Source organism: Portunus trituberculatus, chromosome 20 (genome assembly GCF_017591435.1).
Source record: "Portunus trituberculatus isolate SZX2019 chromosome 20, ASM1759143v1, whole genome shotgun sequence".
Lineage (NCBI taxonomy): Eukaryota > Metazoa > Arthropoda > Malacostraca > Decapoda > Portunidae > Portunus > Portunus trituberculatus.
In genome coordinates, this window is record NC_059274.1 from 7,327,501 (window position 1) to 7,350,000 (window position 22,500).

General features: G+C 38.1%; 1 protein-coding gene and 1 long non-coding RNA gene across 15 annotated transcripts in view; one reads left to right on the forward strand and one right to left on the reverse strand.

Moving 5' to 3' along the window:
• The window catches only part of LOC123506430 (TGF-beta receptor type-1-like), a 49,160-nt gene extending 29,905 nt beyond the window's left edge, over positions 1-19,255 (forward strand). For 4 of the 14 annotated variants that reach the window (XM_045258503.1, XM_045258505.1, XM_045258509.1 and 1 more), the window contains exons 5-13: positions 4,303-4,415; positions 4,888-5,020; positions 6,444-6,579; positions 6,760-6,854; positions 7,235-7,402; positions 7,540-7,712; positions 10,771-10,876; positions 11,396-11,529; positions 11,725-19,255. In XM_045258503.1, the coding sequence (XP_045114438.1) occupies positions 4,303-4,415; positions 4,888-5,020; positions 6,444-6,579; positions 6,760-6,854; positions 7,235-7,402; positions 7,540-7,712; positions 10,771-10,876; positions 11,396-11,529; positions 11,725-11,850 (1,184 nt within the window). In that variant the 3' untranslated portion in view covers positions 11,851-19,255. The remainder of the gene's footprint in view (positions 1-4,302; positions 4,416-4,887; positions 5,021-6,443; positions 6,580-6,759; positions 6,855-7,234; positions 7,403-7,539; positions 7,713-10,770; positions 10,877-11,395; positions 11,530-11,724) is intronic. The other 10 variants (XM_045258504.1, XM_045258507.1, XM_045258511.1 and 7 more) reach the window with 3 other exon arrangements.
• The window catches only part of LOC123506432, a 19,775-nt gene continuing 9,394 nt past the window's right edge, over positions 12,120-22,500 (reverse strand). The window contains exon 2 of the long non-coding RNA XR_006675423.1: positions 12,120-12,162. This is a non-coding gene — a long non-coding RNA (uncharacterized LOC123506432). The remainder of the gene's footprint in view (positions 12,163-22,500) is intronic.

Consider the following 22,500-nt stretch of genomic DNA (forward strand, 5'->3'; position numbering starts at 1 on the left):
CAGGTCTCAATTCATTCACCAAATTAAAAACAAAGTTGGTGTTACTACCTATACAAGTGATGTTTGAAAGGGTGAGGCACAACAGTCTGGGAAGAGGGTCATTAGTGTTGTGTATGGGAAAAATTGTGTTTCTAAAAACATTCAAAGTGTAATGCAGCTAACAGTTTAGGTGATTGGTGTATTCCTGATGTTCTTCCATTTGATTTTTTTTACTCTGATATCATAGTTCAACTCGCCAGTTTAGCCTTGCATCAAATCTGAAAAGTTATGGAAACAAATATTATTTATAATGGATCCATAACTTGCTGCACAAATCTAAAGATATGCATTAAATCATAAATACATTTATGTACTACAAGAATCATTATCTTTCTTTCTAACAATATGTTTCCCACAATAATCTTATTAGTTAAGACATAGACAATTGGTGGCACCTCCAACCATTTTTCTCCATTGCCTCAGACTCATGAATGAGTGCTCGGTGCTGCCAGATATTGTTCAACACACTGCTTCATATCTTTTTTAGGCTACACTGTGGACAGCAACTTGACTCTTGATTCTGACTGCTGTCTCCAGTGCCATAACACCTCTCCACTTACCCAAACCACCTCAGCTTCTTTACTCTCACCTTAGCCCTCTCAGTCACTTCTTCAATGATCACCTTATCTCTCTTGTAGACTCAGAACTACATAGCCTAAGATTCTCTCTTAATCTGTAAAGTTCTGATTGTAGCCAGCTTCATTAGAACTTTTGTCTCAGAACCATACACCAGCAGTAATGATCATCATAAATACCAAGAATTATTGGAGGATGTGGCAAGAGCATTATGAATGTACCAATCAGCTACCCTGCTGAAATAATGATGGAGGTACTGGATGCATCTTCAAAATCAACTTATCCTAGGGCAACATTAGTTCTGGAGCAGGAACCTAAATGTGTTGATATAGTATTGATGTGCAAGGAAAAGTGGTACATTTTCATTATGTACATAATCTTGGAAAAATGTGAAATTTGCATGTAAACCTTTATTTTGCAACAACAGCTGCTACATTTCTTCTTCTTCTTCTTCTTCTTCTTCTTCTTCTTCTTCTTCTTCTTCTTCTTCTTCTTCTTCTTCTTCTTCTTCTTCTTCTTCTTCTTCTTCTTCTTCTTCTTCTTCTTCTTCTTCTTCTTCTTCTTCTTCTTCTTCTTCTTCTTCTTCTTCTTCTTCTTCTTCTTCTTCTTCTTCTTCTTCTTCTTCTTCTTCTTCTTCTTCTTCTTCTTCTTCTTCTTCTTCTTCTTCTTCTTCTTCTTCTTCTTCTTCTTCTTCTTCTTCTTCTTCTTCTTCTTCTTCTTCTTCTTCTTCTTCTTCTTCTTCTTCTTCTTCTTCTTCTTCTTCTTCTTCTTCTTCTTCTTCTTCTTCTTCTTCTTCTTCTTCTTCTTCTTCTTCTTCTTCTTCTTCTTCTTCTTCTTCTTCTTCTTCTTCTTCTTCTTCTTCTTCTTCTTCTTCTTCTTCTTCTTCTTCTTCTTCTTCTTCTTCTTCTTCTTCTTCTTCTTCTTCTTCTTCTTCTTCTTCTTCTTCTTCTTCTTCTTCTTCTTCTTCTTCTTCTTCTTCTTCTTCTTCTTCTTCTTCTTCTTCTTCTTCTTCTTCTTCTTCTTCTTCTTCTTCTTCTTCTTCTTCTTCTTCTTCTTCTTCTTCTTCTTCTTCTTCTTCTTCTTCTTCTTCTTCTTCTTCTTCTTCTTCTTCTTCTTTCTTCTTCTTCTTCTTCTTCTTCTTCTTCTTCTTCTTCTTCTTCTTCTTCTTCTCTTCTCTTCTCTTCTTCTTCTTCTTCTTCTTCTTCTTCTTCTTCTTCTTCTTCTTCTTCTTCTTCTTCTTCTTCTTCTTCTTCTTCTTCTTCTTCTTCTTCTTCTTCTTCTTCTTCTTCTTCTTCTTCTTCTTCTTCTTCTTCTTCTTCTTCTTCTTCTTCTTCTTCTTCTTCTTCTTCTTCTTCTTCTTCTTCTTCTTCTTCTTCTTCTTCTTCTTCTACCATTATTGTATATAAATCAAGGACTTATTTAACGTTACCTATGGACTATCTGGTTTGTTGTTAACATAAAATTCTGTATACACTTCCATTGTGCTTCTTAAGTCATGTAAGGTAGATGTAGTATATCTGAGGTTATTTTCTAGCATATGTCTGATTAAAAGAAATGTTTGAAGAATTTGTCAAGTACATATTACTTTTTTTTTATTTTATGCAGAAAAATTGTTTGCTTGTGTGTATGTGAGATGGCTTTTGTTGCAGGTGATATTGATACCTTAAGTAATCTGAAGATGTTTAACCAATATGCATCAATGACACACAGTCACTTGCTCATCATAGAGGAAAATTCTCTGATCTCATGTGACCCACTCCTGTTTGAGTTTGAAAGAAACTGTTCTTTCTGTTTACACATAATGGTAGTACTAATACCTGATGTAGAGTTATCAGTCACTAATGTTTTAAATGTGTTTCTTATTTGCTTCTATAGCAAATTATCTCGTGTTGGGTGTCTGTCACGTGAATGGATTCTTAGAGGAGTCACGGAATGAATGGTGCCAATAGTAAATTTACTTTTTGATCTATTAAGTGGTTGTTACCAATGCAACAAAATGACTATGTAACCATTATTACCTGGATCAACGTGGTAAACAGTGAGCTTCTGTGATCTTAGTAACTCAGTGATAGTAGATCTGAGTGGCAGATGGTGGATGACATGGATGTGTTCCCTGTGTCAACTCTTGTTGGGTTGTGTGTACATCAGAGTCTAGGCTGTGTGAGGTCTAGATAACAGGTGATACTTCTTCTTGTGTAGCTTGTATTCTTTGACATGCTGTTCTAAGTCCTGTGCTGTTTTGGTGCTGTAGACCTCAGAAGAAATGGGTTATGTACTACTTTCCTTGTTTTGGCACGATGATTTGTTGGGAGTTTCAGTTTTAGAAAATGCCAGTTGCTGCCTTGGCTTTGTAAATATTTATTTTTCCTACAGTTATGTGTGGAAGAATGTGTGCATTTGGTTACATATATATATATATATATATATATATATATATATATATATATATATATATATATATATATATATATATATATATATATATATATAAATTGATGTGACCAGATTACCATACATTCAAATATTACATACATAGCTAGATACATTCTATACTTATATATTTTGATATACTTTTGTGTTTGTTTGTGAATGCATTTGAAATGGAGCCTGAATACAGAGGAACACAAATCTCTAACACTGCTCTATTCCAGATACTTAACACACTTCTGAGCACCTGATAACAGCTTTTTCATTTAACTTGTAAAGTTTTACCTCTTTTACACATGAGTAACAAAGTTCATTTTGAGGACAATTATGAATACATTTGTAATTGCTGTTAATTGGGAACTTCTGTGTTTGTGATATCAGATTTACATGCTAATAATCACATCAGTATTGCTGGACGCACATTTCCTGCTATTGGTAACTTTAGAAACAAAGTCTCAGATTTGCAGAGCACACAACCATCGTTGTCAACACAACAGGGGCAGAATAACTCTCAGCATCACATTTCTACATGGTCTAATAAAATGCCATACAACACAACACTTCAACATGCCTGGAACTCCTGTTGTATTCATTGGTTCAGACTTTCCTCAGTACAAGAACAGAATCATATATATATATATCAATGAATGTTTTTTTTTTTTTTTTTCCCATGCTTGAATTTAGTGCATTTTCCACACACATTGGTCATGGAATGATGCAATGTCAAACTTTGTACTTGAGTATGAGGTTCATATATTTTCATTTGCTTCTATCTGAGGAAGTTAGACATTTGTTCTCTTGAGGCATGCCGTTAAAATTCATTTCTTTGACACACGCACACACACACACACACACACACACACACACACACACACACACACACACACACACACACACACACACACACACACACACACACACACACACACACACACACACACACACACACACACACACACACGTTGTTGTTTTACACTATTTATGTCTGCAATTTCCAGTGACTGTAGATATTTTTATATAGTTACCCTTTTTTGACATTTCCTTAGTGTAGTTTTTAGTAATATGAGTGAATACTAATTGATAATAAAACTAGTAATTTTTCAGATTAATTTTTGTTATTGTTTAACAAAGAAAAGGAAGTAGCATAATAATGCATCCAGATTACATGATATAATGATAAATTTCATTACATAGTAAAGTTATTGTTTTACATGGTAATTCCTTTACCTGTGAATGCTGACCACTTACCCCATTGTTCAGTAGCAGTACAAGGGCCACCAATGCGCTACCTGCTGCTGGCTGGAGCCGTGGTAGTGTCTTTGCTGCTCACTGTTGTTCTGGTGGCCATCGTGTGTTACTGGCACCATCACAGGGTGAGTGTGTGCGTGTCCTACTGTAAAGGAGCTGTGCTTCAATTGTGTAATGTCCTTTCTTCATATAGTATCCAACTTCTTAAAAGTTATCAACATATCCTTATAAAGAGTACATTTTCAACTTTGATATTCCATATTTTTACGATTTGTTGGAGAAAGTTGTTCTTCGTGATGTTTTTAGTAATAGTGCTGTTCTTCAGCTTTCTTTTACTTCCCTTCATGTCTCATTCATTTGATACATACAGATCTCTGCCCAGTTCCTCCATTGAGAACTACTGTTACATCTTTTTCTCATTTCTAAGATGGGAAGGGTCAGCCTAGAGTCTCTTCAGATCCTTTTTCTTACTTTGTTTTGGTATATCAGTAGTGCAGAATGTACATTTTTACACTTTATTTATTGAATATTACAAGGTTACATAGGATATGAAGTCAAAGTATAAGTTTCAGTTATACATAATGATACCTTTGTCAGCCACAGAATGATCGGATTCGGCGAGGTTTCCCAGACGTGGAATCTATTTTAGACCGCTCTGAGCTGCCTCTCATGGGTCCACACACTCCTATCAGGGACATCATTGAACTCACTTCTAGTGGTTCGGGTTCTGGTAAGGCAAATGAAATGCTTTTATTACCAACAAAACATCTTAATAGCAAAGAATTTTACTTATTAACTTAGAGTGTGACCATTTCTCAATACAGTAAAGTCCTGGGTTACGTCGGTCTCGAGTTACGTCAAACTCGTAGTTATGTCAGTCCACTATAAGGCAATTTAAGATTAAAAAAATTGAAAATTTATAAATCGTAAAGTGCGGGATTTATTGTTATTGTTGGTGGTTGCCCGCCACACCACCCGCCTCACGCTTGAATACAATAACACCCTGCCTCAGTTCCACCACACCATCGCCCCTGGCAAGAGTGTTATCCTACTTCTGCGTTTACTGACTCAAGTTCTTAGTATCTTGCTCAATGGCACCAAAGAGAAAACTTCTTAGTGACAGCAGTGATGCTAAGAAAAGGAAAACCATTATGCTACAAGAAAAAGAGGACATAATTAAAAGACATGAGAAGGGAGGCAGCAGCTGTGTGTGAGGGAGGGAAGAAAATGGGAAGCCCGTTACCATGACAACGGAGGTTGACGACCTTGAGGGCTCGCACACCCATCACAACAATAACAACTCCGGAGCCTTCGCCTGGGCCACACGACACTCGCAGCTCACTTGCACCGTCTGCGCCTGTCTGCTGATCCCTATTGCATTTCCTGCCCCGCTGCCCACGCTTCTACTCCCACCGCACTGCACTACGCTCCCAGCTGTCCGCCCTGGGCGTCACAACATTTGACCTGCCCACCCTCCTGGCGGCCTCAGGCGTCCAACCCTCTCGGCAACCTGCAGTCCTTCACGTTCGTGGCCCTAATCAACAACAAAAACAAACTTGTGTTTCATATTCCTACGTAGTTGTAAATAATAGAACAATATAACCTTTAACTTACCTGAATGACCATAAACAATGATTGGTTGAAAACTCGATAATATGCTTTGAAATGTACGGAAACTCGAGTTACATACAAAATCGACTTATGTCATGTTTCAGGAACGTAACTCTGACGTAAACTGAGACCTTACTGTATATGTTGTTATGGTTTTTTCATTTATTTATGATTTGAAAATCACTTGAATTGCTTACTTGATATCAGTTTCATAAAATGTAGTGAACAGTGTAGTAGTAGCAAGTGACTTCAAGAGATAATAGTATTGAATTTTAACATAAGGATGCTTTCAACTCAGCTGAATGAACATTTTTTAGAATTAACTAATTTCCAAAGTAATTGTAAGAGGTGAATTAACTATTAAATTTGATAATTTCCTATGGGATTATTCTTGAGAAAGAATAGAACATAAGAATTAAATAATAATTTTATAAATAAGCTAATGGGCATACATACATAGTGACTATATAAAACATATCTCCCCACATTCATTTATCATCTCTGTCTATAAGTATTTTCTAATTGTGCAATTGTTGTTGCAGGCCTACCACTGCTGGTTCAGAGAAGTATTGCCCGTCAGATCCAGCTAATAGACCCCATAGGGAAGGGTCGGTTTGGGGAAGTGTGGTGTGGAAGGTGGCGTGGAGAGTTTGTGGCTGTGAAGATCTTTTCATCAAGGTAGGTGGTGTGCTTGAGGTCACAAGATTCTCCCTTTCTGCTTGTTAACCACATTGATTAAATCTTGTAAGTGGATTTGTAAGGAAAATTTTACAAGAAACTAAGAAGAAATCAGATACATATGATAACTAGGCCTTATTTCTAACATAACCTTATATTTGAACCTGTCTTTGATTGCAGGGATGAGAGATCGTGGTTCCGGGAAGTGGAAATTTACCAAACAGTGATGCTGCGTCATGACTGTCTTCTCGGATTCATTGCAGCTGATAATAAAGGTGACTTGTTTAATAAGCCTCTAAAGCAGCAGATAGGTTAATGTTGTATTGCTTTATATCAAACAATGGATTTTAAGGGTGTACATTATGTGTATGTCATTAGTATTGTTATTTGATGTAGGAGTGTCATAGTGTGCTATTCGTGTGATGCTCACTGTGATTTAGCGGTGTATCTTAACCCGTAAGTGACAAGAGACACTTATTTACTTGGCTCAGGAAACTGAGAGGTACACACATACATGTAATAGAATTTTCAATTTTAGATATATAAATCCCAGATACTGTAATTTTCTTCGCAAAACAAAGTTGCTGTTTTATTTATTTATTTTCATTCAGTCCCCCTCTGTTGTTAGTTAACAATAACACTAAACTCTCCACAGACAATGGAACGTGGACTCAGCTGTGGCTGGTGACAGATTATCATGAGAATGGATCATTGTTTGACTACTTGATGCGGCACACAGTAGACACAGCCGGCATGATCCGCATGGCTCTGTCCATTGCAACTGGTTTGGCACACCTTCACATGGATATCAATGGAAATAAAGGTGGGTAATTCAGACACATGTTAAAACTGGAGATGTCTTTTATTTTACTAGAAGAGAATAATGTGATAATGCATTATCATGAAATTACCATTTTCCTTCATTTATGACCACTTATTGATACAAATTTTACCTTTCAGGGAAGCCTGCCATTGCTCACAGAGATTTGAAGAGTAAAAATATTCTTGTTAAGTCAAATGGAACATGTGCAATAGCAGATTTGGGTCTGGCAGTAAGATATGACTCTGTCACAGACACTATAGACATTCAACCCAACAACAAGGTTGGGACAAATAGGTATTTAGCTCCTGAGGTAAGTGAGAGCCAGAACTGCAGCTGTCCATGTAAAAAGTATTGCTGTCAACATTATTTGCTTGCAGTCTTACATTATATTTATATATATATATATATATATATATATATATATATATATATATATATATATATATATATTTATATTTATATTTATATTTATACAGGTAACTCGATTTATGTGATAGATGCATTCCAAGAGGCATCGCATATATCAAAATTCGCGTAAAACAAACATGTAATTCTCATAAGAAACGATAGATAATAGGGGGGATGCGTGATGTGGTCCAATAAAATTTGTACAAAATACTCTTATCTATTTGGCTAAATTAACATGTTTTTATTATTTACCATTCTAAATACTAGAAGTGTATTTTAATTAAAGGGAAAAGTAAGAAATAATGAGAAAGCAAAAAATAATAAGAAAACAACAAAACAAAGAATACATAAACAAAAACACTGCGTCACTGCCTTCACCACTCACACCACAGGCAGTCACCATCTTCCTCTGAGCTTTTACCACTTTATCAAAAATCCACTATCAAAAATAATCCCACATGCAGAAGAAGGTGAAGGACATTTTGGGGCCATCTTCCTGAATTATAGGCAGATTGAAGAGATTCTGTACTCAGTGCTGGCAGACTGTACATGAGGCACGAGAAGAGCGGGAGCTGCATCCAAGATTCTTTAACAATGTCAGAGCAACCTCCTGCCGCGAGATGGCATCCATGAAGGCTTGGAAGGACAGGTGGTGTTATTGTCTTATATATGCATTTATGTTCACAAAACATTTCTATTACCTTTTTACAAACCTTGCCCCCAAGAAAGGATTGTTTTGTAATGCATAAAGTGAAATCTTCCATGGAATACCAAAAAATAAAGCAGAGATGAGATTGCCCGCAGACAAGGCGGAGACTCACGGCGACTCGGCCGCTGCTTCTTCTTCTTGTGACCCTTTTAGCCTGCGTGTTGTCTTTCACTACGATATTTATGTTTCCACTCCTCTATTGCCTGCTATAATGGATATCATATCATAGTATTCATATACGCTCATGCCATGAGGATAACCTCGACTCTGTGGCACTGAGTGATAGTGAATTACTAATGAAATACCGCAGTAGTTCATTAGTAATTCACGCAACACGCAAGCTAAAAGGGTCACAAGAAGAAGAAGCGGCCAAGTCGCCGTGAGTCTCCGCCTCGTCTGTGGGCGATCTCATCTCTGCTTTATTTTTTGGTATTCCATGGAAGATTTCACTTTATGCATTACAAAACAATCCTTTCTTGGGGGCAAGGTTTGTAAAAAGCTAATAGAAATGTTTTGTGAACATAAATGCATATATAAGACAGTAACACCACTTGGAGAGATGGTGTAACTAGCAACCTGAGAGCAACCTCATAGTAATCTCGTTACCGTCCCTCCAAGCGTTCACGGATGCCATTTCGCAGCAGGAGGTTGCTCTGATGTTGTTAAAGTTTCTTGGATCCAGCTCCTGGTAACCAATGAGCACTTCTAGGTGGGCTAGCAACCTCCACCTGCCAACAGCAACGATTCTTTGTGTATGCTATTTTACGAAGGTTGGTATGTGAGCAGGAGGTTGCTATGGAGGTTGTCTGTACCAACATAGACAACAACCTGCTTCTTGGATCCGGCCCCAGAGCTCCCACCTATTGGCCAGCTGCAGAACTCTCTTGCGCTCAGTTTGAAATTGTATCTGGCGCTCAGTTTGAAATTGCGCTTGGGCCAAATCGTGTATAAGCAAACCGATCTCGCAAATTAAATTAATTATAATATTTTTTCGGTCGCGTTATTACAAAAACGCGTAAAATTTATAATATTTTTTCGGTTGTGTTATGACAAAAACGCTTAAATCAAACACGCGTAAATCGAGAGTTACCTGTTGTGTTTGTGTGTGTGTGTGTGTATATATATATATATATATATATATATATATATATATATATATATATACACACAGGCAACCCCCGTTTAACGAAGGGGTTACGTTCCTAAAAAACACTTAGTTAAGCGAAATTTCGTTAAGCGAACCGATTATAACAAGTTTAACCCCTGACTTGAACTTCCACTGAGAGTAAGCAAAGCGAGAGTGCATCATAGTACGGTGAAAGGTTTAATGAAAGTAAAAATTATGAAGTTTAACATTTAGGCAGTTAAATTTAATTTAAGTCATTATAATGTACACTAATGTATGTATGTACGTAGCTTTATAATGTTGATGATCTTAAATTTATGAAGGGAGGGAGAGTGAAACGGGAAAGACACTAACCGGCAACCTGTGGAATGTAAAGAAAGGCGCATCATTGTACCGCATACAAAACTTATGTACCACATTTCCACAAGGCTTTCCATTTTATCCATTGTAGAGTCACGAGTTCAGGTGGTTCTTTTAGCTTGCAAGGAAGATACAGTCTCACCAGCCTTCTTAATAGTCTGCTGACTTGAAAATAGTAGAGACAGTAGATGGAGTCAAGATGGTGGCCAGCAATGCTATAGTTTTCTCGCCTCTCTCGTGTCTGTGAATAATATCCAGCTTCACTTAGAGAGTAAGAGACTTTCCTGGTCTTCTTAGGAATGCTAGGTCACATTGCAAGGAGTTTTGGTGGCAAGTTGAGCGAGTGAAGACGAGCTGCTGCTGACTCTGTTATGGGAGTGAGTGGTGCGTGTTGTCCACAAGAGGCTTGATCTTGATCTTCATCTTGATTCTACAGGTGTCCCAGGATTTCTCCTGAGGCAGGCCTTAGTATTTGCGGCTGCTAGTGTATTCAAAAGATTGTCGGCTTGCGTGATATGGCGGGGCTTTCAAACTTGGAAAAAATTACCTGGATAAAACTTTGTTAAAGCGAGTTTGGTATTCGTTAAATGAGCAGATGGTAGTAAAATGAAACCTTTGTTGTAGCGAAATTTTGTTGTGTGAACCTTCGTTAAACGAGGGTTGCCTGTATATATATATATATATATATATATATATATATATATATATATATATATATATATATATATATATATATATATTTAAAATGCTTTTTTTTTTCACCAGTGTCTTGATGAAACATTGAACATGAACCACATCGATTCATTCAAGAGGGCAGATGTGTATGCACTTGGCCTGGTGTACTGGGAAATTGCCCGGAGATGTAACACAGGTAAGCTTTAAGAACCATGAACCAGTCCATCTAACAAGGAAATGAAATGTTCACCAAATCTTCATTTACAAAGAAAGATTAGATTGATAGTATTGAATTTGTCTAGACATACCTTCTTAGTACAGTCGAGCATGGCATGGATGGGACAGTACAAATGAGCTGATTGCTTGCTTTCACTAATAATGCATTCACATGACCTCATCTAGATTGTGCTGTGCAGTTCTAGTCCTTATATTACAGGAAAGATCTAAGTCTATGAGAATCATTACATAAGAGAAGGACTAAAAAGATACAAGGAATGAAGGGTATTCCTTATGAAGATTGGTTATCAGGATAGAACAATAATGTTGAAAAATTAGATTGAAGGAATTGGTTACTAACCTACACTTTAGCTGTCTTTTATAGAGTGTGTGTGTGTGTGTGTGTGCAAACTAACAAATAAGTGTAGTAAGTGAGTTTCTTTCCTTGCAACATGTCTCTGTTCTCCTGAGTCACCATCTCTGAACTCTTGTGCCATAGGTGGTGGATGTGAGGATTACCAGCTGCCCTACTATGACATGCTCTCCAACGACCCCTCCATTGAGGAGGTTCGTAAGGTGGTGTGTACAAATAAGCAGCGGCCGGTGATTCCCAACAAATGGCAGTCCTGTGAGGTGAGTCTGGATCTTGTTGGGGTGTTGCTTTGGATACTTGGGTGCCTTGTTTCAATGGTAAACAAAACATGTTGCTGTAAGAAGCCATTTAGAGTTAAGAAATTGGAAGTTTGTGTCAGAAGGCTTAGTATAACTACACAATACAGCTGCATATTTATGTTTTTTAACTTTGAAACTAACTCCGAGTACTTCCAGGACCTGCGGGTGATGAGCAAGTTAATGAAGGAGTGTTGGTACCACAATCCTGCAGCGCGTCTCCCAGCACTGCGCATCAAGAAGACCCTTGCCAACCTGGGGGCTCACGATGACCTCAAGTGCTGAACGGATGAATCAGTGAGAGGAGACATGTTCAAGTATTAGTGCTTCCCTTCATGACCCTTGTGCCATGTAAGGGGCATGCACATAGATATGTGTACAGTCGTATGTTTGCTTGTGTTTGTGTATGGGTGGGTGTACGTGGGGTGGGTGCATATGTTCTGCCTGCAGCAGTGTTGGTACACAAGTTTATAGTTCTTGTGGGCATTACATTATAACTAAAAATAATTAAACACAGCAAATATTAAAGAGAATTAAAGATAAATAAAAAAAAGGTGTGTGTGTGTGTGTGTGTGTGTGTGTGTGTGTGTGTGTGCGCTCATTTCACCAATCGTGGAAAGACTTGCAGTTGCCAGGGAAATGAGTGCATATGTCCCCAGTCTCTGGCAGGCTGTTGTTGCTTTTTATCATAGATCCCACAATTAGTACAGTGAGATGTGCACTCATTCATCCAAATTGCAGGTGACAGTGTGGCTCCAAAATTTTCAAAGCAGCTTGACAGATTTTCACAAATCTTTATAAACAGTATCAGTTGAGGTTCAACTCATTGAATATGTATTAACATTACTCATTGCTGCTTTGTGTAGATGGTGTATTTGTGTTTTAATCTATTATTGCCATATTAATTTACAGAGATAAAAGTAAGTCACCCAGTTAGCTGTAATTTTGAAAAGCATTTTAAAATCATGCCTTCATGTAACCATTTCCTCTCATTCCACACATGCTAAGGTGATGTTCATTCCTCATAATACTTAGTTCAATTCTTTTACTCTGAACCTGATCATCATTTCATCCACACCTTCCATATAATCATAAAAACAAACCGTCAGGGTCGCTTTTCCATAGTAAACCAAGATAGTGGCCATCACAAAATTAAGTAGATGCCATTCCTCATGATTCTGGTCGTGTGAACTTGTGCATACGTTACTTTCCTCTCCTGGCTGTTAAAGGGACAACCAATTGCCTATCATGCAGCCATGACATTGGTAACACAGACAAATGGTTGACTTTGTGTGGAGGCACACAAGGTCAGTACTATCGACTACATTTCTCAGTGTAATGAGATAGGATGAAAAAGAGCTTTGATCTATTGATCAGGTTTGTAGCATTGTTAAGTTTGTTGTTTCCATTGGTATGTGATGGTAAATTGAAGTTTTATTACTAATTTAAACAGTTTAGTGAGATGGTGAAGCAGTTTTATAAAAAAAATTACCTGGATTGGAAACTAACCCTCAGTAGTAATTGATATTACTGCTAATGTTAGAATTATTTACTTATTAGCTGTATTATTTAGTGCCAAAGCTTTATGAGGCAGCTTATTTGATAGGTCATGGAATATAAGTTACAGTTTCATGATTTTCTATAATGAAGACATCTCAAAATATTGGTCACCTACATTTAAGCTACATTGAGGCTTGAGTTATTATTCAGTATCTTAGGACAGCTACACCTGCTTTGGAAAAACTAAATTATTATGCCACACATCTTTAGCTTCGTCAGTCAGTCAGTTCATCATGTATATGTAGTTATACACTGTTTTGCAATTACATATTCAAATGATGCAAAGTTTGATCATTCCAGCATTTTTTTTTTTCATCAATTTATCATATTGATTCTCTTCTGTTTTGTAGTTCACAAGAATGTGTTTGTAGTTTACTCTTTAACATTTGTGGCAAATCACAATACTCACAGATACTAATTCACACAATTCTCATTAGTGTTTAATTTTGTCAGGAAATCTTGTAACAGATGAGTCTTGTAAAAATGGTTTCATGCATGGATTTCCCTCTGAACGTTGAGGAAAGCTTTTCAAATGTTACTTCATTAAAATTTGTTGCTTAATAGTGATAAATACCATTAACAGTGCAGAAAATTGTACATCCTATGCTGTAATAAGTAGAATATATACTTGTCCCCCCATTACAGCATGATTAAATTACGATACAAAATTCAGTATTGTAATTGAGTTTTGTATCTTCAATTACTGTTGTGTAGAGGAAAATTCCCATCAAGATTACTGTCAATGGAATGCTAAGGTTATCTCATTATTTTTCAAGGTGCATATATATAATACAGAAAAAAAGATGAAAAGATGGAGCTTTATTAAACTTGCACAACTAGATTCAGTAATGTTTGTGGTTGTTGATACAAGACTGGGAAGAGATGTGACAGATGCTAAGGTTATTTGTGCCATGTTTGAAGAATCAGATGACTTGTGTGAATAAAAAATATGAAGGTGCATTAAAAGTGGACTTGAAATTTAAACTGGACATAAGCAAAAGAAAAGAAGATGTACTAGCTTCCCAGAAATTGAATGACAAAAAAAAAAAGTAAATAGAAAATTACCCCTAAAATAAGTGCAGAACAGTGCTTGGAATACTTAAAGAGATAGAGGAAAGAAAGATGTGAGGTTAAGAAGGATGGAATGTATGGATTTGTGTAAATGAGGACTTGTCTCTCATGGCTGCCCCCATCAAGGATGTTCCAAGGAACATATGTGAGAGTAGATTATATTATCTTGTGCATTAGAAAATGTACCAAAAAGTTCCTATTGTTTACTTATTCACATCAAACACTGCATTGCAGCTTGAATGAAAGATCTCTAAAGATCTTACTGATTTATTTATTGGTTGTTTTTAGAGGTGTTGATGTACTACACATGCAGAGATTTGCTACAACCATGAGAGTAATCCAATAGCCCATGTCTCCAACACACACAAAGAAGCACTGGTGTTGTTGAAGTGTAAGAGATGTGTGATGACTTTGTTTGTCAAACACTTGTTACTGCCAGTAGTAGTAGTTGCAATCATAGTTGAAAAATTCACATGAAAATGTGAATTGTCCATTTTGAGATGTACCTTCAATATTTTCCTGACAACAAAGAGTTAATATAAAACAAGAAAACATTTGTCTTCACATGTACATAAAGACAGTTTCAAAAACTTTATTACTTTTGCTACTAACAAACCTACGTGTAGATGTCACTTCATGACTTTTTTTTTTTCTGAATATTATTGCCTTGGATCTTTGGATCTCTAAGAAATAGCTATGCATACATATGATTTGAAGTTCACCAGTACCAGTCATGCTGTAGAAATGTTTTGACAAAATAAGCAGTAAGATAATTTTATCTGCAATAACAGGAAAATATATGGACACAACTGGATTAACATAATAAAATAAAGTGTGGAGCACACATTCAACAAACATTTGTACTGAAATACATATTTCTAATGCATACTTGTTGGTACCAAACAACAGCAAGAGTAAAGTATGTATCACACATCAGTAAAGTGGCAACCCTAACACCAGTTCAGGTTTTCGGTGATTTCTTGCAGTTCAAATTAACGAGTGGTGATACCTCACGTGTAATTGATGGAGTGCTGAATACAATATTGCAGTCACTTCATATCAGATACCTGCTCTTACCTTGACCTTTGAGAATGTGACAGTAACGGGTATGTCAGGAAGAGATCAGTATCAGGAGCAAGCTTGTGGTGTGTTCGAGGATCATCATGGCAGTGTACTGCCTGAAAACATTATAGATTACATGTATTTCACTACTGTAGATAATTTTGATTGAAGCAGACCTGCAAGTATTTTAACATGTATTGCCTAAGTCTTGCCAATGAAAGTCAGTGAAATCATATCCAATAATGAAAGCTTTCATAAATGAGTTAATTTTGGGTTCAAATGTATAGCTTGCAAAAATAATGTTATTCAGTCAAATAAACATTCTGAAAACAAATATTAAGTACACAAATAATTAATGATGAGGATACAAGTCTAAAAAATTAAAGTTTTTGGTGCGTGCAGTCTGTTTATAGATACTGTACTGGAACCAAGCTTGGCCAAATTTAATACACATGCAAGAGTGACAGGTGTAGCATCTAAGCAAGCCATTTCCTCCAATCACCTAGTTATCTAATTATGCTGCTGGTAGACAAGAGCTTATGTTCATGGAACTGACAGCAGTGGATTAATATTACATGACGTCCCCAGGAACCCAAGGGATCATCTTTGAATGGTTGGAGGGTGATGTGTATGTAGCCTACCATGAAACTGTGTTATTATATGTTGACCAATGTGGATAGAACTTGACTTGCCCATGTGCAAAACTGTTATCAAACTGGTTGGTGTATAACTGGATATTTATGTGATGTGATGTTTCTTGACATTTTGGTTCCTGTATGAAATATTTGTATGCTGTATGGTATGTGATGTTAACTCTTGAGGAAAACTTTTTATACCTTTGTATTCATAACTTTGTATCGTTTCTTTTATTTGTGTTCCTTTGTATTCATAACTTTGTGTTGTTTCTTTTATTTGTGTTCCTGAGATATCATGTTGTCATGTGTGATGTTCATGTGATTTATGTTTCTGAAAACATTTGTGGTGTGTGCTATTTGAAATACCTGAGTAAGAGATGTTAATAGAGAAAAAGATTCTAGAAATGTTCACACTCTAAATTAGCTTTACAATAGGAATTGTTGTATTATTATTATTATTATTATTATTATTGTTATCATGATTATTGATTTACTATTTATAATACTTTTTTTTTTTTACTGGATTTAGCTTTTCTTTTTAATATGATGATGCATGTGTCATGAATTTTATACATTAACTGTGAGGAACAGTTATTTAGAGTGAATGGGTGTGGCTGCTAAGAGTGTGGGAGTGAATGTGCACTGCATAGTATTTGTGTGAGCAGTTGAAAAGGTGTGTACTCTATAAATCCAGCAATTTTAATGAATTTATTAGTATAATTTCTTACCTGTTATTTCATTGTGCTAGGTAGTCTTGATTTTTTTTTTTTTTTTTTTTATACTTAAATGATTTAACTAATGAAGCTGAAATGATTGGTGATTGTTCCCCTGGTAACAGCTCATTCTTAATGCGTCCACGTGATATTTATTAAGTAACTCAAATTGTCGTAAATCACAACATTCTGACTTGGGGAACTAGTCACAAAACCTTGAAATAGTTTACATTTTATTAATTGTGTTTTATAGAAGAAAAGTTCACCTTTTGTGTTGCATCTACCATAACATACTATGACCTGTGCTTGTGTGTAAGCTATTTATGTATGTTGATATGGACTTGTTGAATGCAGTGTTGACTTACAACTGCAGGTTGTGTAATTGATATCACTGATTTGTAAAGCATCAGTGACAGGAAGAAGGAAAGGTTTATCTTTCTCACATGACTTATTGGTCAAATAATTTTTCTGTAAACCTCAGGAAGACAATGTATTAGAAAAAAAAAAAAGCCTCAGTTATATTTTTGAATCTTTTGATGAAAGTTCAACATAGCATATCACAGACCCTGCTCTGCTACTTTTGTCATCTCTGGACTTGCCTAATATTTATGGTTAGGGAATATGATTTCTTGGGTAACAAATCAATGTTTGTATGTACTAATGCAGTGTTGAGACATGTCTGTAATTGGGTTCATTTATTTGCTTTATTCACCTTAGGCTTATATAGTTACAGTAAACAAGTTTATGGGGTCAATAAGTCTTTGCACTGTGATAACAATGGCCAATGTCCAATATTCTAATAACTAAATGTATCTGGAAAATTGGTCTGTACAGCAGTTGGAATCTAATAAGTTCACCTATCACCAACCAAAATTATTCCCATAGCATATTATAAGGTATCAAATGGTTTCTTACCCATTCTTATCTTTTTAAAACCAGACAGTTTGGCACTTAATTAAAAATGGGTGTTGGCTGATTGCAGGCAGAAAATAGATGTATTTATCAGAGGTGACCTTGGTGGCCTCATGATAGAGTGACAAGTTAAAGGCCTCGTATTGTGTGTGGTGAGGCGAGGCGTGTGGGCTCTCAACAGTTGTTTATTTGTTGGGAAGGTGTCCTTTTAGCTGTTTTGAATGATACTGTAATGCCCACTGTTGATATTCTGTTCCCTCCCTGCATAAAGAATAAAATATAAACAAGATAACTCAGAAAGTGGATCACCAGCATGTGACCCAATAGGTATTTAGATATTAGTAATGATTGTCCATTATCACAATGCAGCTGCTCATCCTACCTCCCTCCCCCTCCCTCAGGTGCCACAAGTGTCTGTGTTCACCATATTCCCTACCTACACACAGAGGTCAATGTTCACTGTTTGCCAGGTAACCCTGTTCCCAATAAGCTCTTTTTGTATCATGCTGATTCCAACTACCTCTGTGTCATGCCAGTACTGTACACTGGGAGGTACATACATGAAATGACAGCTGGGAGAATCATGTATACATGTTTTAACATTGTCCTCTAATACTTAATACTACTATACTGGTCAGATGATAATGACTTGGTTTATTATTGCGCTTGGTCCAGAATGACACAATTAATGCTTGTAGAATGCAAAGCTTCTTTGCCTCTTGGCACTTGTCTGACTTGCAGGGATAGTACTATGGAGTTTAGGTTACCAATTAATTGTTCTTGGCATCAAAGCCATTACATAAGATAATGGATGACCTTAGTTAAGTGCATACTACACACCCCAGTCCAACAGTTACTTTACACCTTGAGGCATATAGACCCTGTCCTGCTGGCCTCTATTTGTACCATGTTAAACTTAACAAGTAACCTGAAGCATTCACAAAGAGATGTTATTTATTTAGAATGAACATTACTGCCCGTCAGACCAATGCAAGATTATGTCTGTGTCACCGTTTCTTTGTGACTGACAGTGCAAACTGTTTCAAGTGGTTGTGGTTGTGTGTAAACTTGAACTTTACATTGTGTGTCTCCTCAAGGAGCAACCCATCTGTGTGGCTTAAAGGAGTGGATGATTGTCCTGTTGTGGGAATGATACTCTGAGGGTCATGCACTAGTTAGGGGAAGCACAGTGCACCGAACACTCTTCGGTTGACTGAGAGGAAGTTTGTAGTCTGACAACAAGGGTGTGAACAGTTTCTTCTCAAAGATGTATTAGTTCAATTTATTGAGTAATATGATTGATCATAGTCTGTGCAGAGCTTGAGGCACTTCTTATTGCAAACTTATACTGTGAAATCAATGATAAACTAATTGGTTGTAATTGATGTAAGGATACATGTCCCTCTTGCATATTGTGTAATATTTTCCACAGCTTGAAAGTCAGAAAACAACTCTGGAATGGAAATTGCACATTTTCAACCGCCCTCTTCCCCTGCCACTGCCCCTGCCTCCTTCCTTCCTCAGAACACTGTGCGGCGGCCTTGGTGCCCCTGACGAGTGCTGAGTATGCCTCCTGCATGTCAGAGCTGTACATTGCATATAGCGTCCTGTCGTTAATATTATCATTACAACTAGTCATCATTACGCCTACGGAAGGTCATGAAGTACTCGGATAACTGTATCGATCACGTGCAGCCTTTCTACTGCACTGTTTGTTAAATACAGATATTTTATGATTACCGTGTTTCTTTCACACAACCTTGGATGAGGTGAGCTCAAGAACATCACCCGTGTCCCAGTGTGACGGGTCCCTGTGTTTGCTGTTTGGTGCCACACTGTGTAGGGTGAAAACAAGCACCGGCAGTTCTCAATACGGCGCAGGATTATCTTCGGCGTGTTTCCGGTTTCCACGGCAACCTCTCTGTGATGGCGCGGGACTTGTTCACGCTGAAAACCTCCGAATTATCCATGGTGGGTGAATCAAATGTTAGTGGTAATTATAAATTCCGCGTATTACTTTGACTCATATGTCCAACTGCATCGCTTGGGAACTAATTTACCACTTGGACGGCACAGAGGCAACGCAAACATTACGTGCGTCCGCCATTAAAACCACACCACTAATCACCACTTTCATGTTCATCTCCGTATTGATAAACAAAGGGAGGCAGCAGACGGCCCGTGTCCACTGGGGAAGATAATCTGCTTCACATATACATGAATAAATAGCCTACATATACACCGAAGGATGGACACTGGTAAAAGAAAACGGTAAATGTGTGTGTGGAAAAGTTATATAAAGCAGACACATATCCTCATATCCTACACATCATATCCACGATGATTCCTTACTATCCTCCTAACACCTTTATGATCATCTTTACGATTCCCGAAATCCTTTCATGTTCCTTTACACTCCTTCAGAAAATACTCCATCAGCCATGCAATACCCTTGAGATCCTTACAGTCCTACCAACATCCTTTATGAAGACACTATAACTACCCTTTAAGCACAATTACACTCACAAGGAACACAAAGTCCTTAAACCAGCAACACTTATGGATACGGGCGAGGGAGATTAAATAAAGAGAAGCTACGTGAATCTTTCCTCACAAACGCACAAATCGTGTTCTAAGCATAGTAATTCCATCGTCGTTTTATCACTTACATATTTTTTTGCCTATTTTTCTCATTCCTGAATTCTGCACCTAATATAAAATTTGGTCAGTGCTTAGCTTTCATTTCGGAGATGAGTGTTGACTATAGTGCCACGTGTGCTTGGGTTTGCTTTGTGTTCACTGATTGTAACACACACACACACACACACACACACACACACACACACACAAAAAAAAAAATTTACTTACGTGTACAAATATCTAAGTGAATAAACGAATACGACTCTTTGCTTCTCTAGTATATAGTTATGTAGTCCCCTTATGCCTTTACGGATGGCCATAACCTTGACGGTCTCCCTCATACTACAAGGTAATAGATTCTGCTACACGACTCTCTCTCTCTCTCTCTCTCTCTCTCTCTCTCTCTCTCTCTCTCTCTCTCTCTCTCACGTGTGTTTGTGTGTGTGTGTGTGTGTGTGTAATTATATCCCTAGTCCTTTTTCTCTACTCAACCCTATCTTTTTCTTCCAGTATTTTTATATCCTCCTCCTTCTCCTCCTCCTCCTCTTAAGTGTGGCCGCTGACAAAAGGTTATCGTCAGCTGGACTGAATCAAGAATAAGCGCCCCGCCTCACTCTGACTAACACGTAAACGTTATTTGTCCCTGAACGAGAGTATCTGGAGGCGCCTGAGGGGACGCGTGGCAGCCATGGCGACTCCACTCACCGTCGCACCCTAAACCCAATTCCGGCTACCCTCTCTCTAACTCATCGTTCCTCTTGCATTTTACTTCCCCTTCTCTCTTCTCCTTTCCGACCTCCCCTCGCCCGCCGCCGTTCCTCAGGCGCTGCTGCTCCTCCGCGGCTGCCGGGCGGAGACGCAGAGGAAGGCAGTGGAGTGATTTTCCTTTTTTTTTTTTTTTTTTTTGTCTCCGGCGAGGTATCGTGAGCCAGCGGGACTCGTCGAGGTGCTTCCACGATTTATTTTACGCGGGAATAATTCGTAATTTGTTCCTATTGAAACTTTTCCCTTTTTTCGAGGGGAGGAAGAGAGGGAGAGAAAAGAGGGATTGTGCCGTTCTTTCAAGGAAACTTCTTTGGCTCTCTTCCAGTCCTCTCCTTCAGAGGGACTGTTATGTCGGCCGCTGCTCAAAGGAATAAAAGATCTTACGGCAGGTTCAGGAAACACAAATATAAGAAATATCCAAAAGTTTATATCTAATGGAATTATACCCATTCATACACTCTCTTACTCATCCATCCATATATCTATCTATTCATATCTATATCTATATTTATTTGTCTATACGTATCTATGTTTCTGGAGAGAGAGAGAGAGAGAGAGAGAGAGAGAGAGAGAGAGAGAGAGAGAGAGAGAGAGAGAGAGAGAGAGAGAGAGAGAGAGAGAGAGAGAGAGAATAAGCTACAGATTAGAACACACACACACACACACACACACACACACGCCTTTCCTCCTCCGTAAAAATATATTAAACACGTGCCGATATTGAAAATCTGACAATTAGCTTCGATCTTTCAGGCTGCCAAATATTCTGCGAGCTGTGTGTGGCTTGTCGGCGGGAACCAATTACAGGTGTCTGGCGCTAACAGCTGTCACGCCGCCCACCGCCCTGACCACCCTCACCGTGAGCCCTGACCACCGCTGCCTCCACCCTGGCCAGCAGCAGATCAATGGAATAACTGGCCGGTGTTATTGCTTACGACTTGTTAAATATATTCACGAGATCCTCAGGGTGCGAGTCGCCAGGCAGGATAACAAGGGGACATCCGAGGCGTGTGAATGGTTTGGTGATGGCATTGAATATGAAGGTCTGGTGGTGGTGGTGCTGGTGGTGGTGACAGTAATCGGGTCAAAGGAGGAAGTGGAGGAGGAGGAGGAGGAGGAGCAGGGGGAGGAGGACGAGGACGAGAAAGACCTCAGCAATAACAAAAACAACAGCAGCAGGAATAGCATTGTGATAATGGTAACGAAAATCAACACTTCACCACCACTACCACCACCAGCCCCAGTGCCTCACAACAATCCGCGGAGCTCACTCGGCGCCTTCACCTCCTGAGCTTTTCTCCAGTCGTGGTTCTCGTCTTTAACTTGCCGCTTGTCCCCGCCGCTTCTTGAGCCTCACCATGCTGGAAAAATGACGACCTCCTTCACGACGCGCTCCTAATTAGCTTCCAGACCGTCTGCAGAAACCTTGGGAAGCGCAAAACTCGACTACAAATGGTCTTCATTGACTATCGCAGGATCTTCCCTCTCACTGGCAACGCTGATCACCAACACTCGGGCCTCAGCTGACCTGCTTCAATAACTCACGGAAAACAAAAAAACTCATAGGAAATACTGCT